At 45.2% G+C, this 17,148-nt stretch overlaps 1 protein-coding gene across 1 annotated transcript in view; it reads right to left on the bottom strand.

Moving 5' to 3' along the window:
• Positions 1-11,338, bottom strand: part of LOC146376973 (rap guanine nucleotide exchange factor 1-like) — a 26,587-nt gene extending 15,249 nt beyond the window's left edge. The window contains exons 1-5 of the mRNA XM_084945727.1: positions 11,080-11,338; positions 10,788-10,915; positions 9,367-9,578; positions 9,140-9,296; positions 4,679-4,923 (exon numbers count right to left, since the gene is read on the bottom strand). Of these exons, the coding sequence (XP_084801853.1) occupies positions 4,679-4,923; positions 9,140-9,296; positions 9,367-9,578; positions 10,788-10,915; positions 11,080-11,107 (770 nt within the window). The 5' untranslated portion in view covers positions 11,108-11,338. The remainder of the gene's footprint in view (positions 1-4,678; positions 4,924-9,139; positions 9,297-9,366; positions 9,579-10,787; positions 10,916-11,079) is intronic.
• Between the last annotated feature and the right edge of the window lie 5,810 nt (positions 11,339-17,148).

Raw genomic sequence — 17,148 nt, forward strand, 5'->3', positions numbered from 1 at the left:
TCGCTCTGCGGTAGAGTATCACTTCCTGTTCCTGCTCAAACACAGTGGTGTTTCTGAGTAGCTTATTTGCTTAGCAATTTAATTAACAACTTTTAAATACATTCTTCTTTCATAGTATAATCTTCACGTGCTTCATCCGAAGCACACTTTCTGTGTACTCACTACCTAATTTATAGCCAAAGTATTCACTCACTGTCTCTGTACTGTTTCGCTAGCTTAGCTTAGCTCGTAGCCGACTCGTTAGCACCATGGCTACTTCACCTGTCCCTCCTGCACTTTCTTGCTCATTGTGTCAGATGTTTAGTTACTCCTCGGCCTCCTTTAGCAGTAATGATATCTGTAACAAATGTAGCATATTTGCAGCTCTGGAGGCCAGGATTACTGAATTGGAGACTCGGCTTCGCACCCTTCATTCACCCGTAGCTAGCCAGGCCCCTGTAGCTGGTGCAGCCGAAGATAGCGTAGGCCCCGCTAGCTGTTCCCCGGCAGACCCCAAGCAGCTGGGGAAAGAGGGCGGTTGGGTCACGGTGAGGAGGAAGCATAGTCCTAAACAGAAGCCCCAGGTACACCACCAACCCGTTCATGTGTCTAACCGTTTTTCCCCACTCGGTGACACACCCGCCGGGGGTCAAACTCTGGTAATTGGTGATTCTGTTCTCAGACATGTGAAGCTAGAGACACCGGCAACCATAGTCAATTGTCTTCCAGGGGCCAGAGCAGGCGACATTGAAGGAAATTTAAAACTGCTGGCTAAGGGTAAACGTAAATTCAGTAAAATCATAATTCATGTCGGCAGTAATGACACCCGGTTACGCCAATCGGAGGTCACTAAAATCAATATTGAATCGGTGTGCAACTTTGCTAAAACAATGTCGGACTCTGTAGTTTTCTCTGGTCCCCTCCCCAATCAGACCAGGAGTGACATGTTTAGCCGCATGTTCTCCTTAAATTGCTGGCTGTCTGAGTGGTGTCCCAGAAACGATGTGGGCTTCATAGATAATTGGCAAACCTTCTGGAGGAAACCTGGTCTTGTTAGGAGAGACGGCATCCATCCCACTTTGGATGGAGCAGCTCTCATTTCTAGAAATATGGACAAATTTATTAAACCCCCCAAAATATGACTATCCAGAGTTGGGACCAGGAAGCAGAGTTGCAGTCTTACACGCCTCTCTGCAGCTTCTCTCCTCCTGCTACCCCTCCAAAAACCCATCTCCATAGAGACTGTGTCAGCTTCCAAAAAGACAAAAAACAAACTAAAAACCAGCAACAAACAACTTAAACATAAACAATCAAAAAGAAAGAACAATACAGTATCCACATCTGATCCACATCTGAACCAAAGAGTAAAACAGTGAAATGTGGATTATTAAATATTAGGTCTCTCTCCTCCAAGTCTCTGTTAGTACATGACTTAATAATTGATCAACAAATTGATTTACTCTGCCTTACAGAAACCTGGTTGCAGCAGGATGATTATGTTAGTTTAAATGAATCAACACCCCCGAGTCATTCTAACTACCAGAAACCTCGAAGCACAGGCCGAGGGGGCGGTGTGGCAGCAATTTTTCACACCAGCCTATTAATTAATGAAAGACCAAGACAGACTTTTAATTCATTTGAAAGCCTGATGCTTAACATTGTCCACCCCAGCTGTGAAACTCAGAAACCAGTCTTACTTGTTATCATCTATCGTCCACCTGGGCCTTACACAGAGTTTCTGTCTGATTTCTCAGACTTTATATCTAATTTAGTTCTGAGCTCAAATAAAATAATTATTGTGGGTGATTTTAACATCCATGTAGATGCTAAAAATGACAGCCTCAACATGGCATTTAGTCTGTTATTAGACTCAATTGGCTTCTCTCAAAATGTAAAAGAACCCACCCACCACTTTAATCACACTCTAGATCTTGTTTTAACATATGGCATAGAAACTGAACATTTAACAGTGTTTCCTGAAAACCCTCTCCTGTCTGATCATTTCCTGATAACATTTACATTTACAATAATTGATTACACAGCGGTGGAGAGTAGATTTTATCAAAGTAGATGTCTTTCTGAAAGCGCTGTAACTAAGTTTAAGAATATAATCCACCCACTGTTATCATCTTCAATGCCCTGTACCAACACAGAGCAGAGCAGCTATCTGAACGCTACCCCAACAGAGGTCGATCATCTTGTTAATAATTTCACCTCCTCACTACGTACGACTCTGGATACTGTAGCTCCTGTGAAAACTAAGGTCTCTAGTCAGAAGTACCTGACTCCGTGGTATAATTCTCAAACACGTACCCTAAAGCAGATGACTCGTAATCTGGAGAGGAAATGGCGTGTCACAAATTTAGAGGATCATCATTTAGCCTGGAGAAATAGTTTGCTGCTTTATAAGAAAGCCCTCCGCAAAGCCAGAACATCTTACTATTCATCACTGATTGAAGAAAATAAGAACAACCCCAGGTTTCTCTTCAGCACTGTAGCCAGGCTGACAAAGAGTCAGAGCTCTGTTGAGCCAACCATCCCTTTAACGTTAACTAGTAATGACTTCATGAACTTCTTCACAAATAAAATTTTTATCATTAGAGAAAAAATTACCAGTAATCATCCCACAGATGTAATATTATCTACAGCTACTCTTAGTACCATTGATGTTAAGTTAGACTCTTTTTCTCCAATTGATCTTTCTGAGTTAACTTCAATAATTACTTCCTCCAAACCATCAACGTGTCTTTTAGACCCCATTCCTACAAAACTGCTCAAAGAAGTCCTGCCATTGATTAATTCTTCGATCTTAAATATGATCAACCTATCTCTAATGGTCGGCTATGTACCACAGGCCTTCAAGCTGGCTGTGGTTAAACCTTTACTCAAAAAGCATCTCTAGACCCAGCAGTCTTAGCTAATTATAGGCCAATCTCCAACCTTCCTTTCATATCAAAAATCCTTGAAAGAGTAGTTGTCAAACAGCTAACAGATCATCTGCAGAGGAATGGTTTATTTGAAGAGTTTCAGTCAGGTTTCAGAGCTCATCACAGCACAGAAACAGCTTTAGTGAAGGTTACAAATGATCTTCTTATGGCCTCTGACAGTGGACTCATCTCTGTGCTTGTCCTGCTAGACCTCAGTGCAGCGTTCGATACTGTCGACCATAATATCCTATTAGAGCGATTAGAACATGCTGTAGGTATTACAGGTACTGCACTGCAGTGGTTTGTATCATATCTATCTAATAGACTCCAATTTGTGCATGTAAATGGAGAGTCCTCTTCACACACTGAGGTTAATTATGGAGTTCCACAGGGTTCAGTGCTAGGACCAATTCTGTTTACATTATACATGCTTCCCTTAGGCAGCATCATTAGAAGACATAGCATACATTTTCACTGCTATGCAGATGACACCCAGCTCTATCTGTCCATGAAGCCAGATAACACACACCAATTAGTTAAACTGCAGGAATGTCTTAAAGACATAAAGACCTGGATGGCCGCTAACTTTCTGCTTCTTAATTCAGATCAAACTGAGGTTATTGTACTCGGCCCTGAAAATCTTAGAAATATGGTATCTAACCAGATTCATACTCTGGATGGCATTACCTTGGCCTCCAGTAACGCTGTGAGGAACCTTGGAGTCATTTTTGACCAGGACATGTCCTTCAACGCACATATTAAACAAATATGTAAGACTGCTTTCTTCCATTTGCGCAACATCTCTAAAATTAGAAATATCCTGTCTCAGAGTGATGCTGAAAAACTAGTTCATGCATTTATTACTTCCAGGCTGGACGACTGTAATTCATTATTGTCAGGATGTCCAAAAAACTCACTGAAAAGCCTTCAGCTAGTCCAAAATGCTGCAGCAAGAGTACTGACAGGGACTAGAAGGAGAGAGCATATTTCTCCTGTTTTGGCTTCCCTTCATTGGCTTCCTGTTAAATCCAGAATTGAATTCAAAATCCTGCTCCTCACATACAAGGTCTTAAATAATCAGGCCCCATCTTATCTTAATGACCTTGTAGTACCATATCACCCTATTAGAGCACTTCGCTCTCGCTCTGCAGGCCTACTTGTTGTTCCTAGAGTATTTAAAAGTAGAATGGGAGGCAGAGCCTTCAGTTTTCAGGCCCCTCTTCTGTGGAACCAGCTTCCAGTTTGGATTCGGGAGACAGAAACTATCTCTACTTTTAAGATTAGGCTTAAAACTTTCCTTTTTGCTAAAGCATATAGTTAGGGCTGGACCAGGTGACCCTGAATCCTCCCTTAGTTATGCTGCAATAGACGTAGGCTGCCGGGGGATTCCCAAGATGCATTGAGTTTTTCCTTTCCAGTCACCTTTCTCACTCACTATGTATTAATAGACCTCTCTGCATTGAATCATATCTGTTATTAACCTCTGTCTCTCTTCCACAGCATGTTTTTTATCCTGTCTTCCTTCTCTCACCCCAACCGGTCGCAGCAGATGGCCGCCCCTCCCTGAGCCTGGTTCTGCCGGAGGTTTCTTCCTGTTAAAAGGGAGTTTTTCCTTCCCACTGTCGCCAAAGTGCTTGCTCATAGGGGGTCATATGATTGTTGGGTTTTTCTCTGTATCTATGAAGCGCCTTGAGGCGACTTTTGTTGTGATTTGGCGCTATATAAATAAAATTGAATTGAATTGAATTGAATTGAAGTAATTTAAGACTCACCTCTGTCCCAGCTGGGGGGTCACCTGAGTTAGCGACTCTGGGATGGGCATAGGAGGTTTGGGAGGAGCTGAAAGTATTTGCTCCTCCTCTCTCTTCGTTGGCTCCACCCCCATATTCTTGTCCTTCTCATCAACAGGATTCCTGCAGGTCGATATTGCCTGCTCATCAAACCCTGATGACTCTGGCTGGACAGGTGACAGGGGGGCGGAGCCTTCTTGTCTCTCTGCAACCAATCGAACCACTTCCTGAAGAATCCATGAGAACAGAAGTGAGTAAAAGCTGTTTCAGACAGATAAAAATATAAGGTCCATTCACTGGCTCGTCTCCACTGAGACACTGAGAGCAGAGTGCAGTGTGATAACCATAATAACATGACACAGAACAAACAGAAAAGTGAAGAGAAGCCAGACATGTCTGCAGCTGATCCCTCCAACACTGAGGGAGTCTCAGCTGCAGACATGTCTGCAGCTGATCCCTCCAACACTGAGGGAGTCTCAGCAAAGCTGGAGAGATGGATGACCACAGGAATCATTATGGCGTTAATAGATAAGTATGACAGGGGTTTCTGGAAGCAGCTGGATGGATTTCCCCCACTCTGTACAGGAATCCCTCAGGGCTGCGTGCAAAGCCCACCTCTCTGTACACCCACAACTGCACACCAACCACAACACCAGCTTAGTCATCATGCAAGCTATTCTATTGTATTTGTGATGATGCAGTGGCAGGAAGTCATGGCATCATGTATAATGACTGCTGTGATGGTTTCACTATATATACTCTCAGGGTTACGTGGTGGAGATATGATTAAATATCTGCTGCAAATGAATTCACAACCTTAGACGTGCTAATGTGATGCTGACATATGCAGATACGAGATTAGCTTTAGGCTGGAATATGAACAACTGTATAAACGTGATTCACAGTTGGGTCCATACATTTTTGGACAATGACACAATTTTTGTAGTTCTGCCTCGTCAGTGGATTTTAAACCAAACAATCAGGACGTGTCTGCAGACGTTCAGCTTTGATTCGGAGAGTTTAACTAAAGCTTTGCTTTAACTGTTTATGAGTTACAAACATTTTACACACAGTCCTAATTTTCAGAGGTTGAAAACTAGCAGGACAAACTAACATACGTTTAAATATAAAGACTCTTTTTAATACACGGGTGGAAGTCTGCCTGAAGCCTTCAAGAACAGATTTTACAGACCTGTGCAGCTAAAGTCTAATGGTCCTGTTCCTGAGTGTACCCAGAGGTTTGCACCTGTGAAGGCAGCTTTGACTGTGGACCTGAACACTGCTACAGCTTCTTCCTCGAGGTGTTCCTGACTTGGGTCGATGCTTTTTGTAACTATAATTCTGTCTTCATGCACTTTAGTGTCTTCTGTGGACTCTGTTGCTTAAAGCATTCGTTCATTCTAACAATGAATCAGACTGCTGATTGGGTCGACCGTGGCTCAGGGGGTTGGGAAGTGTATCTGTAACCGGAAGGTCGCCGGTTGGATCCCCGGGCTCTCTGTCCTGGTCGTTGTGTCCTTGGGCAAGACACGTTACCCCACCGCCTACTGGTGTTGGCCAGAGGGGCCGATGGCGCGATATGGCAGCCTCGCTTCTGTCAGTCTGCCCCAGGGCAGCTGTGGCTACAACCGTAGCTGCCTCCACCAGTGTGTGAATGCGAGAGTGAATAGTGGCATTGTAAAGCGCTTTGGGTGCCTTGAAAAGCGCTATATAAATCCAATCCATTATTATTATTATTACGTCTAAAGTTTCTGCTCTGTGATTGGTTATTTTGGTTTTTCAGCATAATGACGTCCTCCCTCATCTCTGCTGACATCTTTCAGTCATTTGGTCTGTGTTTCTGGAGGAGCTCAGAGTAGAGCTGCTGCTCCTCCGCATCGAAAGTAGCCAGCTCAGATGATTCGGGCGTCTGATAAGGATGTGTCCTGAGGGAGGTGTTTCAGGCAAGTCCCACTGGGAGGAGGCCCCGGGGCAGACCCAGTGCACACTGGAGAGATGGCCTCCCGCACAAACGGGAGGAGGTGACCGAGGAGAGGGAGGTCTGGGCGTCTCTGCTCAGGCTGCTGCCCCCGCTACCCGGCCCCGGATAAGTGGAAGAAGATGGATGGACGAACATCTTTCATGTTGATGATGAAGTTCAACGCTTTTAATCATCTTCAGATCTTTTATCAGCTTCATTAGTCATGATGAGGGGTTAATCCTCACCTAATCATGAAACTGTTGTCCAATTACTTTTGAGCTTCTGAAAATGTGGACTGTGTTTAAAATGTCTGTAATGATTGAACTATTACTCTTGTTAAACCGCTTAAATTAAAGGTGACGTTATGAGTTAAGTTCCTCTAAGGTGTTGTACCAAGGCAAAATCAAAACCGAGTCGTTGTCCAGAAGCTTTTGAACCTGACTGTAGTCGAAATGTTGGAGAAAGGAGCCGACTGTGCTGAAGAAAGAAGGATCCAGAGGGGGAAGTCAGCTTTAACAATGATCAGGTCTATTTAGTGCTGCTCAGGAGCAAAATAATGAGAGCACAAAAGCATTTAGAAGATGGACAGAAACATTTAGTATTGATAAGTTGCAGCACGTTAAACTCTTCATTATTTTTAATGTGAGCGTTGATGAGACAGCAGCTCTCAGCAGCCCAACAGCGCTCTGAGTGGAGATACTGAACTCTGAAGCCGTCGGGTGACATCGGATAATTGATCAGAAATATGAATTCATTATTAAAGGACAATTAACATTTAAATGGAAAAAGGGTTTTAGTGGACAAAGAGAGTTTTTATAGTCTTTGTTTCCATTCGTTGGGGTTCCAGTGCAGTTTGAGTTCAGATGGTTCCCACAGCGAGTTCACTGGTTTCACTTCAGGTTTTAATGCTGAAAAATGTTTAGTTTCAGTTTTTATGAGTTTCGCTATTCGTCGTGCACATTTCAAGAAGTTCAAACTCTGAAGCCTCACAAACATCCGACTGAAGCTCATGAGACGCCTCTGTCGTCCTCGTCTCGGTTATCGACCGTCTCACTCTTTGTTTTCTACGTGTCAGTGAAAACTCTCACACGTGTGCTTTAGCTTTACATTCACTAAACAGAATCATCTTTATTTATAAAATGATTTTTATAGCCAAAAATTTTAATATGGAGGGAAAAGAACATGATTAGCACATTTAATATTGAGCATGTTTGTGCAAATCACGACTCACTTTGACTATGAATAAATAAATAAAACAAACTGCAGCTGTGAAAAGAAAGAATTAAGGAAAAAAGGAGAGTTTCAGACTAGAGCAGCGGCAGCTCGAACAGGAAGGCCGAAACGACGACGGGAGGAGGAGCAACACACCACGTGGACCTGGGTTCAGCCAATCAGAGGTTTCATCAAAGTACTAAAAATAGCCTTCATATTTAAAATGGTGTTCGTTTGTCCCCTTACTTCTGAGCATCTGAAACTGTGACACAGCATCAAATATCCACTCGGGCTCAGCACAGTTTACCTCATGAAACAGTTTGTAAGCCACAAACCTCTAACGTGTTAGACACAGAGAATTAAAGCATCATTTAAAATAAAACTCAGTGGACACGTAATAAAGAGCTGCCATTCATGTTTGTGTAGTTTTGGGCCAAAGAGCTTCAGGCTGACATGCCTGTGTGGGATTGTCATCAGAGGTCAAAGGTCAGTCTGGCATAAAAAGAATAAAACTAGTTCAGAGGTCTGAGGTTCGTCATCGTCGGGCTCCTGAATGGCACTCAGGAATATTTAATGACGAACGGACGAGTCTAAGCAGAAGCTGTTTTTAGGAGGACGTTTCCCTCACAGATGATTTCTGTTCCCGTTTGTCACAAGATCTGTTCGAATACTGAGAATGTATTTCTGCGGACTCAGCGAACACATCGAGACACGTGACGACGTTTCAGGGGCTTCAAACACACTTCAGACAGCTGGTGACCATTACGCTCTGTGAGATCACAGACGATCAGAGGCAGGTCACCGAGCTCCTCACCGCTGCTCGGCCTGAACCCACAGACTCAGGTCCACGCCATCAAAGGACGACTCTCAGAACCCACTGCCTTCACTTTCTCAGCTGACTGAGCAGTTTTGGCTCGTGATTCGAGAATTCGAGAAGCTGGAAATCCCGAAATTAGACGTTGAGTGAATGTGAAAATAAAAATCTGGTACAAAAAACACCAGAAGTCCAACAAATGTCCCGTGAGAGTTTCTTTGTTTGTCCATTTTCTTTCTTGTTGTATGTGTTTGTTTTGTTTTCAATTTGGTTTTTTGACTGACTGATGTGGTTTATTGTTTGTTTTTGTTTTGTTTGTCTTTATTTTTGCTCTGTTTGTTTGTTTGTTTGTATTATTCTATAGCCTCACAGCAGTGAGGCGCCTGGGGGCGAGCTGCTGCCGTTTGATGCTGTATAAATAAAGCTAAACTGAATCTAGTCTGTGATTGGTTCTCACCTTGACGTTGTCCAGCAAGGTCCTGATCACTTTGGTAACGCTCTCTGTCGACTCCTTGTTGTCGTGTGAGACGCTCTGCAACATCACCTGATCGGTCCAGTGAATCAGCTGAGCCAGAGAGCGGTAGAGGCGAGCAAGACAGGCAGCGACCGTCTTACTGCAGGGACACACACGGGTCAGATGGAGGACACGGCGTGTTCAGAAACTGCCACGTCAGTGACACCTACCTGCTGTGTAGGCGAGGCTCCAGCTGGACCAGAGTCTGGATCGCCTCCAGGACCCCCCCAGAAGCCCCGCCCAGCAGACCACTGACCACAGACTGGTTCAGGACCGGTTTGTCCACACCAGGTTTGTCAACACCCAGTCGGTCCACCAGAGCCTTAAAGTACTGCAGGGAGCTGACCACGGCCCGCTGCTGGTCAGCGAACACACCTGACGACTGCGCGCACACACACACACACACACACACACACACACACACACACACACACACACACACACCGTTCTTCAGCATCAGCTGATAAATTTGAAAGAAGTAGGGTTAGGAGTTAACCTTACACAGGGGACTCTGTTTAAAGAGGAAGTTGATGAAGAGCATCTTCATCAGCTGCAGATCTTTGAGCTGTTCCAGCATCAGATCTCAGTTACTGCGGTCTGCTCTTTGGAACGAGCTGGCCTGAGATCAGTTACATAGGTGCGAACATGCAGACTCAGACACAGGCGTGCACTCGTCAGGTGCTGTCGTTCTGCTGTCACTCCCTTCCTCTCCACAGGGTTTCATGATTTTATGTTTTTATCTTCTGTGTGGAGTGCACAGAGGTGCGTGTGATGAAATGTGCGCTATAAATACGCTTGTGATTGTTACTGTGTGTTACAGTGTGTGATGATGTCAGCAGTTGTGCCGAGGCGTCCTCAGAGAGAGCAGCCACTGATCCTTTCTGCGGCCATTAGAAGGCTCTTCTGAGCGTGTGCAGGAGATGCGGTCAGCTGACCTGAGCTAAAAACACACCTCCTCTGAGGTCTTCAGACTTCCTTCCTGTGGTCTGACCAATCAGAAGCTGACATTCTGTTTGGAGAGCTGTAGAGGAGACGGACCATCTGGCTCGTTCTCAGCGTTCAGGTCGAAGCAGCATGATGATATGATGGGCATTAGTGCACATTCATGGGTAACTGTGACCTCTACAAACACCATTAATGCCGAAGGACGTCTGCTCCACCCAGACATCCACCCTGATCTTTAAACAAACCTCGCTGAGGTCAGACTCCAGCAGCCTGACCTGAATGCAGGCCGGACCTCCACCCACGGGAACATCTGGAGCTTTGTGAAACCAAAAACACGGCAGAAGCAGCTGGTCTGCTCAGCTTTGACAGAGTTACAGAGGAGCTCAGAAGGAAGCCTGCAGCTACAAAAACTTCATTCTAATGTCCTGTTTGGAAAATGTTCTCAACCAATCGATCAGCTGGTTGGCTTTTGGGCGACTGGCAGCAGGTTCGTCCAGGTCCTGCAGTGCACATATAAATTCTGACGTCACGCGATGTCACCTCAGCTGACGTCTGAGGACGTGTTTCGGGTTCAAGGTGCTGATGTGACTGCGGGTCCTCACAGAGACACAAAAACGTGTGTGTGTGTGTGTGTGTGTGTGTGTACCTGGGGCTGCTGCAGGTTCAGGTCAGGTGGTTTGACTCTCAATGATGGGGTGAGTTTGACAGGACGTCTCGTCCGCTGTGGGTGGAGCTTATCCTTCAACCTCATGGTGAGATATGCAATCTGGGAGGCTGGGGAAGAGGACCCCATCATCATCATCATTATCTTTACATTAAAAGAAAAAAAGAGTCCTAACAAAGTCCTGAGCGCTGGCAGGAAGTGCCATTAGCCTGCGGTGGCTAACAGTTAGCCTGTGAGAAGAGAAAGAGCAGAAGAAGAAGAGGAGGACACTCACCTGTCTTACTCTCAGCCCGGGAGGACATGTCTGCAGACAGTTTACTCCTCTGCTCTCATGTCAGACCCTCGCTCTTCTTCTGTTTGTTTCTCTTCTGCTGCTCGCCCTCCACCCGCCTGCTCTCTCTTCCTCTGTCTCTGCTTCAGTGTGTCTTCCTTCCTCGTTGCTTCTTCCTACTTTTGCCTCATTTAAATGAAACTCAGCCTCTCAGTGAGGATGATAACGTTGCTGTGAGGTCACAGAGCTCTGCGGTCCCACAGCTCCACCTGGTGGTGGTGAGCAGAGGGCACAGCTGAGCCTGCTGATGGAGCTGAGCGTATCAGAGGCAGTATACGTGCTTATGTTGGTAAACAGACTGCAGTCATCAGGATTTATGAAGGCGTTAAATATAAAGTAAAGAAATTAGCTGTTTTACGACTGTTTTCACGACTGTGTTATTGTACCAACACCATAATCATTCCTGTCCTTTATGGCAGTATTTTTACAGAACTATCACGTTACATTTATTATAAGTTTATAATAACTGATCTTCAGTTACTGTGTGGGCCTCGGAGTGCAGGAGCTGAGTAAAAACGTGTTTCAGTAATAAACCTATTCCAGGAAAAAATGTGTTTCAGTGACTAACCTGTTTAGGTAAAATCGTGTTTCAATAACAAACCTTTTTAAGTAAAAAACATGTTTCAGTAAAAATGTGTTTCAGTAAAAACGTATTTCAGGATGTACTTCTTTTTCAATGGTACTGTATTTTTGCTGGTGAATGTTGAACTTCTTTGAAAGGTAACCAATTGGGTGATCAACACCCTGCTTGTCCTCCTGCAACAGCACCGCACCTGCACCGCTGGCGCTGGCATCCACCTCTAGTTTGAAAGGACGTGTGAAATCAGGAGTGGCAAGTACTGGAGTGCTGCAGAGGAGAGCTTTGGCAGACTCAAAAGCATTCTGGCATGTGGGCGACCATATGAATGGTTTTGACACACTTGTGAGACTGGTGAGAGGTGCAACTACATCTGCAAAATTCTTACAGAAGCCACGATAATAGCTGGCCGTTCCAAGGAACCGGCGAAGCTCACGTCTAGTACGAGGCACAGGGAAATCTAGGATAGCCTGGATTTTGGCCAGAAGGGGGCGCACCTGACCCTGACCCACCTGCTTCCCTAGATAAGTCACAGTGGCCTTACCAAAGTCACATTTGGCAAGATTTAGGGTAAGGGATGCCTCTTTCAACCTTTCAAAAATGTCAGTGAGTGTTCCAAGGTGTTCTGACCAGGTCTCTGAATAGGCTACAATGTCGTCCAAGTACACTTCACAGTTTGTGACACCACCTAAGACAATGTACATAAGGCTAGGATTGTGCCAGGGGCATTTCGAAGGCCAAAAGGCATAACGGTGTATTGGAGGAAGTGATCAGGAGTGACAAAAGCGGAAATTTCAGATGCACGTGGAGTGAGGGGAACTTGCCAATAACCCTTTAATAAATCCAGCTTGGTGACAAACTTTGTGGAGCCAACCCTGTCAACACAATCTTCTATGCGGGGAAGAGGATAGGAGTCAGGTTTGGTCACACTGTTCACTTTTCGGAAATCGGTACAAAAACGTGAGGTTTTGTCTTCTTTTGGCACAAGAAGGCATGGGGAACTCCAGGCACTCGAACTAGGGACAGCAAGACCATTTTCCAGCAAGTAAGAAACTTCTTGCTGAAGAAGTGCGCGTTTCATAGGGTTCAGACGATAAGCGTGTTGTTTGATCGGAGGGTGGTCACCTACATATGTCATGTTCGAGGACAGTAGTGCGAGATGTAGTGTCAGCAAACAGAGATGGGAAAGTATTGATCAGAGAGCACACATCGTTCTGGGCAGCGTCATCTGAATGTTTTTAGGTGGGATTTTAAATTATCCAATATTTCAGAGTTTCTGAATCGGGAGCAACCCTCAGCACAAACGAAAACTAAGCCATCACTTTCTGGGCTATACTGAGACGGGGACGCTGGCACAACTACCGGCACGGCAGCGGGGGATGAAGAGGAGTTTACACCTGCATCACGAACAAAATAAGGCTTCATCAGATTGACATGGCACACACTACGGTCTGGGGTACCTACAACATAATCTGTGTCACTCAGTTTCTCTTGAACAGCATAGGGCCCACAGAACTTTGCCTGGAGAGAGGATCCAGGAACGGGTAGGAGAGTCAACACTTTGTCACCCACTTCAAATTTTCTCTGCACAGACTTTTTATCAGATTTCATTTTCATTTTCTCCTGAGACGCGTGCAATTTCGCAGGCTTTATGCAGACGCTCCCTAAAGCAACTTACGTAATCTAGTACGTACTGCTCGGGGGTAGCTGTGTCGGACAGATATTTCTCTTTAAGCAGCCGCAGGGGACCACGCACTGTGTGTCCAAACACCAGCTCTGCAGGACTGAAACCCGCGGACTCCTGCACACTCTCTCTCACCGCTAGAAGGAGAAGTGGCACACCCTCATCCCACTCTCTTCCTGACTCGAGGCAGAACTTCCTCATCATAGCTTTAAATGTTTGGTGGAAACGCTCAAGCGCACCCTGTGATTCGGGATGATACGCACTGGAGTTTTGATGCTTTATGCCAAGCAATTTTAAGATCTGAGCAAAAATCTTGGACATGAAGTTTGACCCTTGGTCTGTTTGAACTGATTTAGGCAAACCGAAAGCAGAGAAAAGGTTCACTAGGGCTCTGACAACAGCTTTGACTGTAGCGGAATAGCCTTGGGGAAGCGTGTGGCGGCGCACATCAAAGTCAAGATGTACTCGCTGAAAAGCCTTCAGTTAATCCAAAATGCTGCAGCAAGAGTCCTGACAGGGACTAGAAAGAGAGAGCAGATTTCTCCTGTTTTGGCTTCCCTTCATTGGCTTCCTGTTAAATCCAGAATTCAAAATCCTGCTCCTCACATACAAGGTCTTAAATAATCAGGCCCCATCTTATCTTAATGACCTTGTAGTACCATATCACCCTATTAGAGCACTTCGCTCTCACACTGCAGGCCTACTTGTTGTTCCTAGAGTATTTAAAAGTAGAATGGGAGGCAGAGCCTTCAGTTTTCAGGCCCCTCTTCTGTGGAACCAGCTTCCAGTTTGGATTCAGGAGACAGAAACTATCTCTACTTTCAAGATTAGGCTTCAAACTTTCCTTTTTGCTAAAGCATATAGTTAGGGCTGGACCAGGTGACCCTGAATCCTCCCTTAGTTATGCTGCAATAGACGTAGGCTGCCGGGGATTCCCATGATGCACTGGGTGTTTCTTCTTCACTCACTATGTGTTAACAGACCTCTCTGCACTGAATCATATCTGTTATTAATCTCTGTCTCTCTTCCACAGCATGTCTTTATCCTGTCTTCCTTCTCTCACCCCAACCAATCACAGCAGATGGCCCCGCCCCTCCCTGAGCCTGGTTCTGCTTGAGGTTTCTTCCTGTTAAAAGGGAGTTTTTCCTTCCCACTGTCGCCACAGTGCTTGCTCATAGGGGGTCATATGATTGTTGGGCTTTTCTCTGTATCTACTGTACAATATGAAGCGCCTTGAGGCGACTTTTGTTGTGATTTGGCGCTATATAAATAAAATTGAATTGAACTGAATTGAATTGTACTGATGTTCTGACTTTGTTTTTGGAAGCGGACCTACACAATCAATGATTATGTGTTTTCCACTGACCTGGCAAATGTGGCAAGAATGGCAGTACTTGGTTACATCAGACTTCAAACCTGGCCAGAAAAAGTGACGCAGAATACGATGGTAACAACTACCTGTTGAGATACATTCCAGCTAAGATCACTAGATGAGGGAGGATGCCATTTGCGCATTAACACGTCATTTTCAATGCTGCAGACACGGGGATTCTGATCGCTGGAATTTGCGGCGAGTAAACATTTGGCTCATTTGGGTTGGGCTGAGTTGGATCATTCTGTTGCGCATGGACAAAATCTGTTCTGTTTATCTCAAAAGACAGGTCAGGTGTAGCAGGTAGCAGGCTGTCAGACACACATTTTTCAGCTTTTTCCACAGGCAGTTCAGCTTTCTCAGGAACAGCTTTAGAACATAGAAAAGAGTCAGACAAGTCAACATCACCGTATTTGCGCTTGTGGGCGTGCGTGACAACACAGGCAGGAAAAACAGAGGGCAGACTGTCAGCAGCAGGTTCAGAAACAAAAACAGAATCATCGGCGGGGTTTTCAATTACCTCAGGGATTGGGAAAACTTTCCCGTTGGCTAGATCATTCCCCAGAATCACAGTAACCCCCTGCACGGGCAAGCGAGCACGCACCCCCACTGTTACCGGGCCCGAAAAGAGAGGTGACTGTAGGAAAACTCTGTGCAGCGGAGCTCGTAACACACTCATTTTCACTCCCCACACGAGAGCATCAGCACCACAAAACGAGTTAAAAGGCAACGCGAGAGACTGGGCAGTCCAAGTGTCACGCAAAATTACAATTGGCACGCGATCCTCCTCTTTTCCAGTTAGTGAGACGAACCCTTTTGAAATGAAAGGTCAGTAACTGCTGTCAAGACTGTCATTTCCTGGTTCATCACTGACGGGATTAGGAGTAGGACCAACCGAACGAAACCAACACTTTTTGTTTTTTTCGATGTTTGAGTTTGCTCTTTGCGATGAAGTGACGGACATTTGGCAACGAGATGGCCCGTATCATGGCAATAAAAGTATTGTCGGATGGTCATGGGAACCAGATCAGGGCGCGTTTGACGCTTAGGAGAAACCCTTAAACTGCTCGCAGGTTTAGACAACGGAGCACATTCACGGCGCACAGCTGAAAACGTGATGGGTCAACACAAACTCATCTGCGAGAACAGCAGCTTTAGACAACGAATCCACCTTTTGCTCATTGAGATACACAACAACACTTTCTGGAAGACGCGTTTTGAATTCTTCCAACAGAACCAATTTTCTTAGCTGAGCAAAGTCCTTCACTTTACTTGCAGCTAACCACTTACCAAACAAGAGAGTCTTCTCCCTGGCAAACTCTACATGTGTTTGGCTGGCAGATTTTTCACATGACCAAAACCTCTGGTGATATGCCTCAGGAACTAGCTCATAAGCCCTTAAAATAGTGGATTTCACAATTTCATAATCCAGACTGTCATCAATGGATAAGCTTGCACAAACTTCTTGTGCTTTCCCCACCAATTTACACTGCAGCAACAAACTCCACACATCCTTGGGACATTTTAAAGTGGTTGCGATGCGTTTAAAGGCATTAAAGTAAGAGTCAACCTCACTTTCTCTGAAAGGTGGCACTAAAGCAATCTGCTTGCTTGCATCAAACTGGTCAGAGGAGAATGAATAGCAAGTTTTACTGACAATTTTACTCACTGGGGTAGAGGTAACATTGCGTTGTCAGGAGGGATCCAGCTCCATACCCCTTATATGGAGATGCATAAGCTCAGCTTCTTTGGCTTTAGCCTCAAGCTCCACCTCTTTCAGGTGAAGGGCGAGCCTAAGATGTTGAAATTGTCCGGCTGGGCTAGCGTTTGGGACCTGAATAGCAGTAGGAGCCTCTGCTCCTGGTGTCACCCGTCCACTGGCAGCTTGTGGGATGGTTGCAGCAGCTTCTGCTCCCGCATCCACCACCAAACCTCCAGTCGCATCAACCGGACAAGGTTTCAACTTCGTAATTACCCCCTTTATCCAACAGCTGTGCTGTCAGACACTGCTTAGTTTCTGGCTTTTTAGTATTCAAAGGTACACTAACATTAAACAAATTTGCCAACAACAACAAATCTGCCTTTGTGCATTGATCCAACTTATCCATGGTGGGTTGCAGTGCAAAATCATCCATGTCAAAAGTCATTGCGGCTAGTCTACCCCCAACACTACAAGAAAACTGCCAACCAAAAACTGTAGACAACCTACAAAATACAATGAGCAAAAAGAATGGCAAAAGAAAAGAGCGGACGAGCCCCCACTTTATGTTACGCCCCAGTCTAGGTGTACAGGAACGTAGCATAAGAGTTAAAAAAGGAAGTGACCCCGCCCTGGTCCCCAAAACCATACACAGAAAAAACAATTTCTTAGTGAACGGT

This window comes from Perissodus microlepis, chromosome 12, assembly GCF_051167445.1.
Source record: "Perissodus microlepis isolate ML-2025 ecotype Zambia chromosome 12, ASM5116744v1, whole genome shotgun sequence".
Classification (NCBI taxonomy): Eukaryota; Metazoa; Chordata; class Actinopteri; order Cichliformes; family Cichlidae; genus Perissodus; species Perissodus microlepis.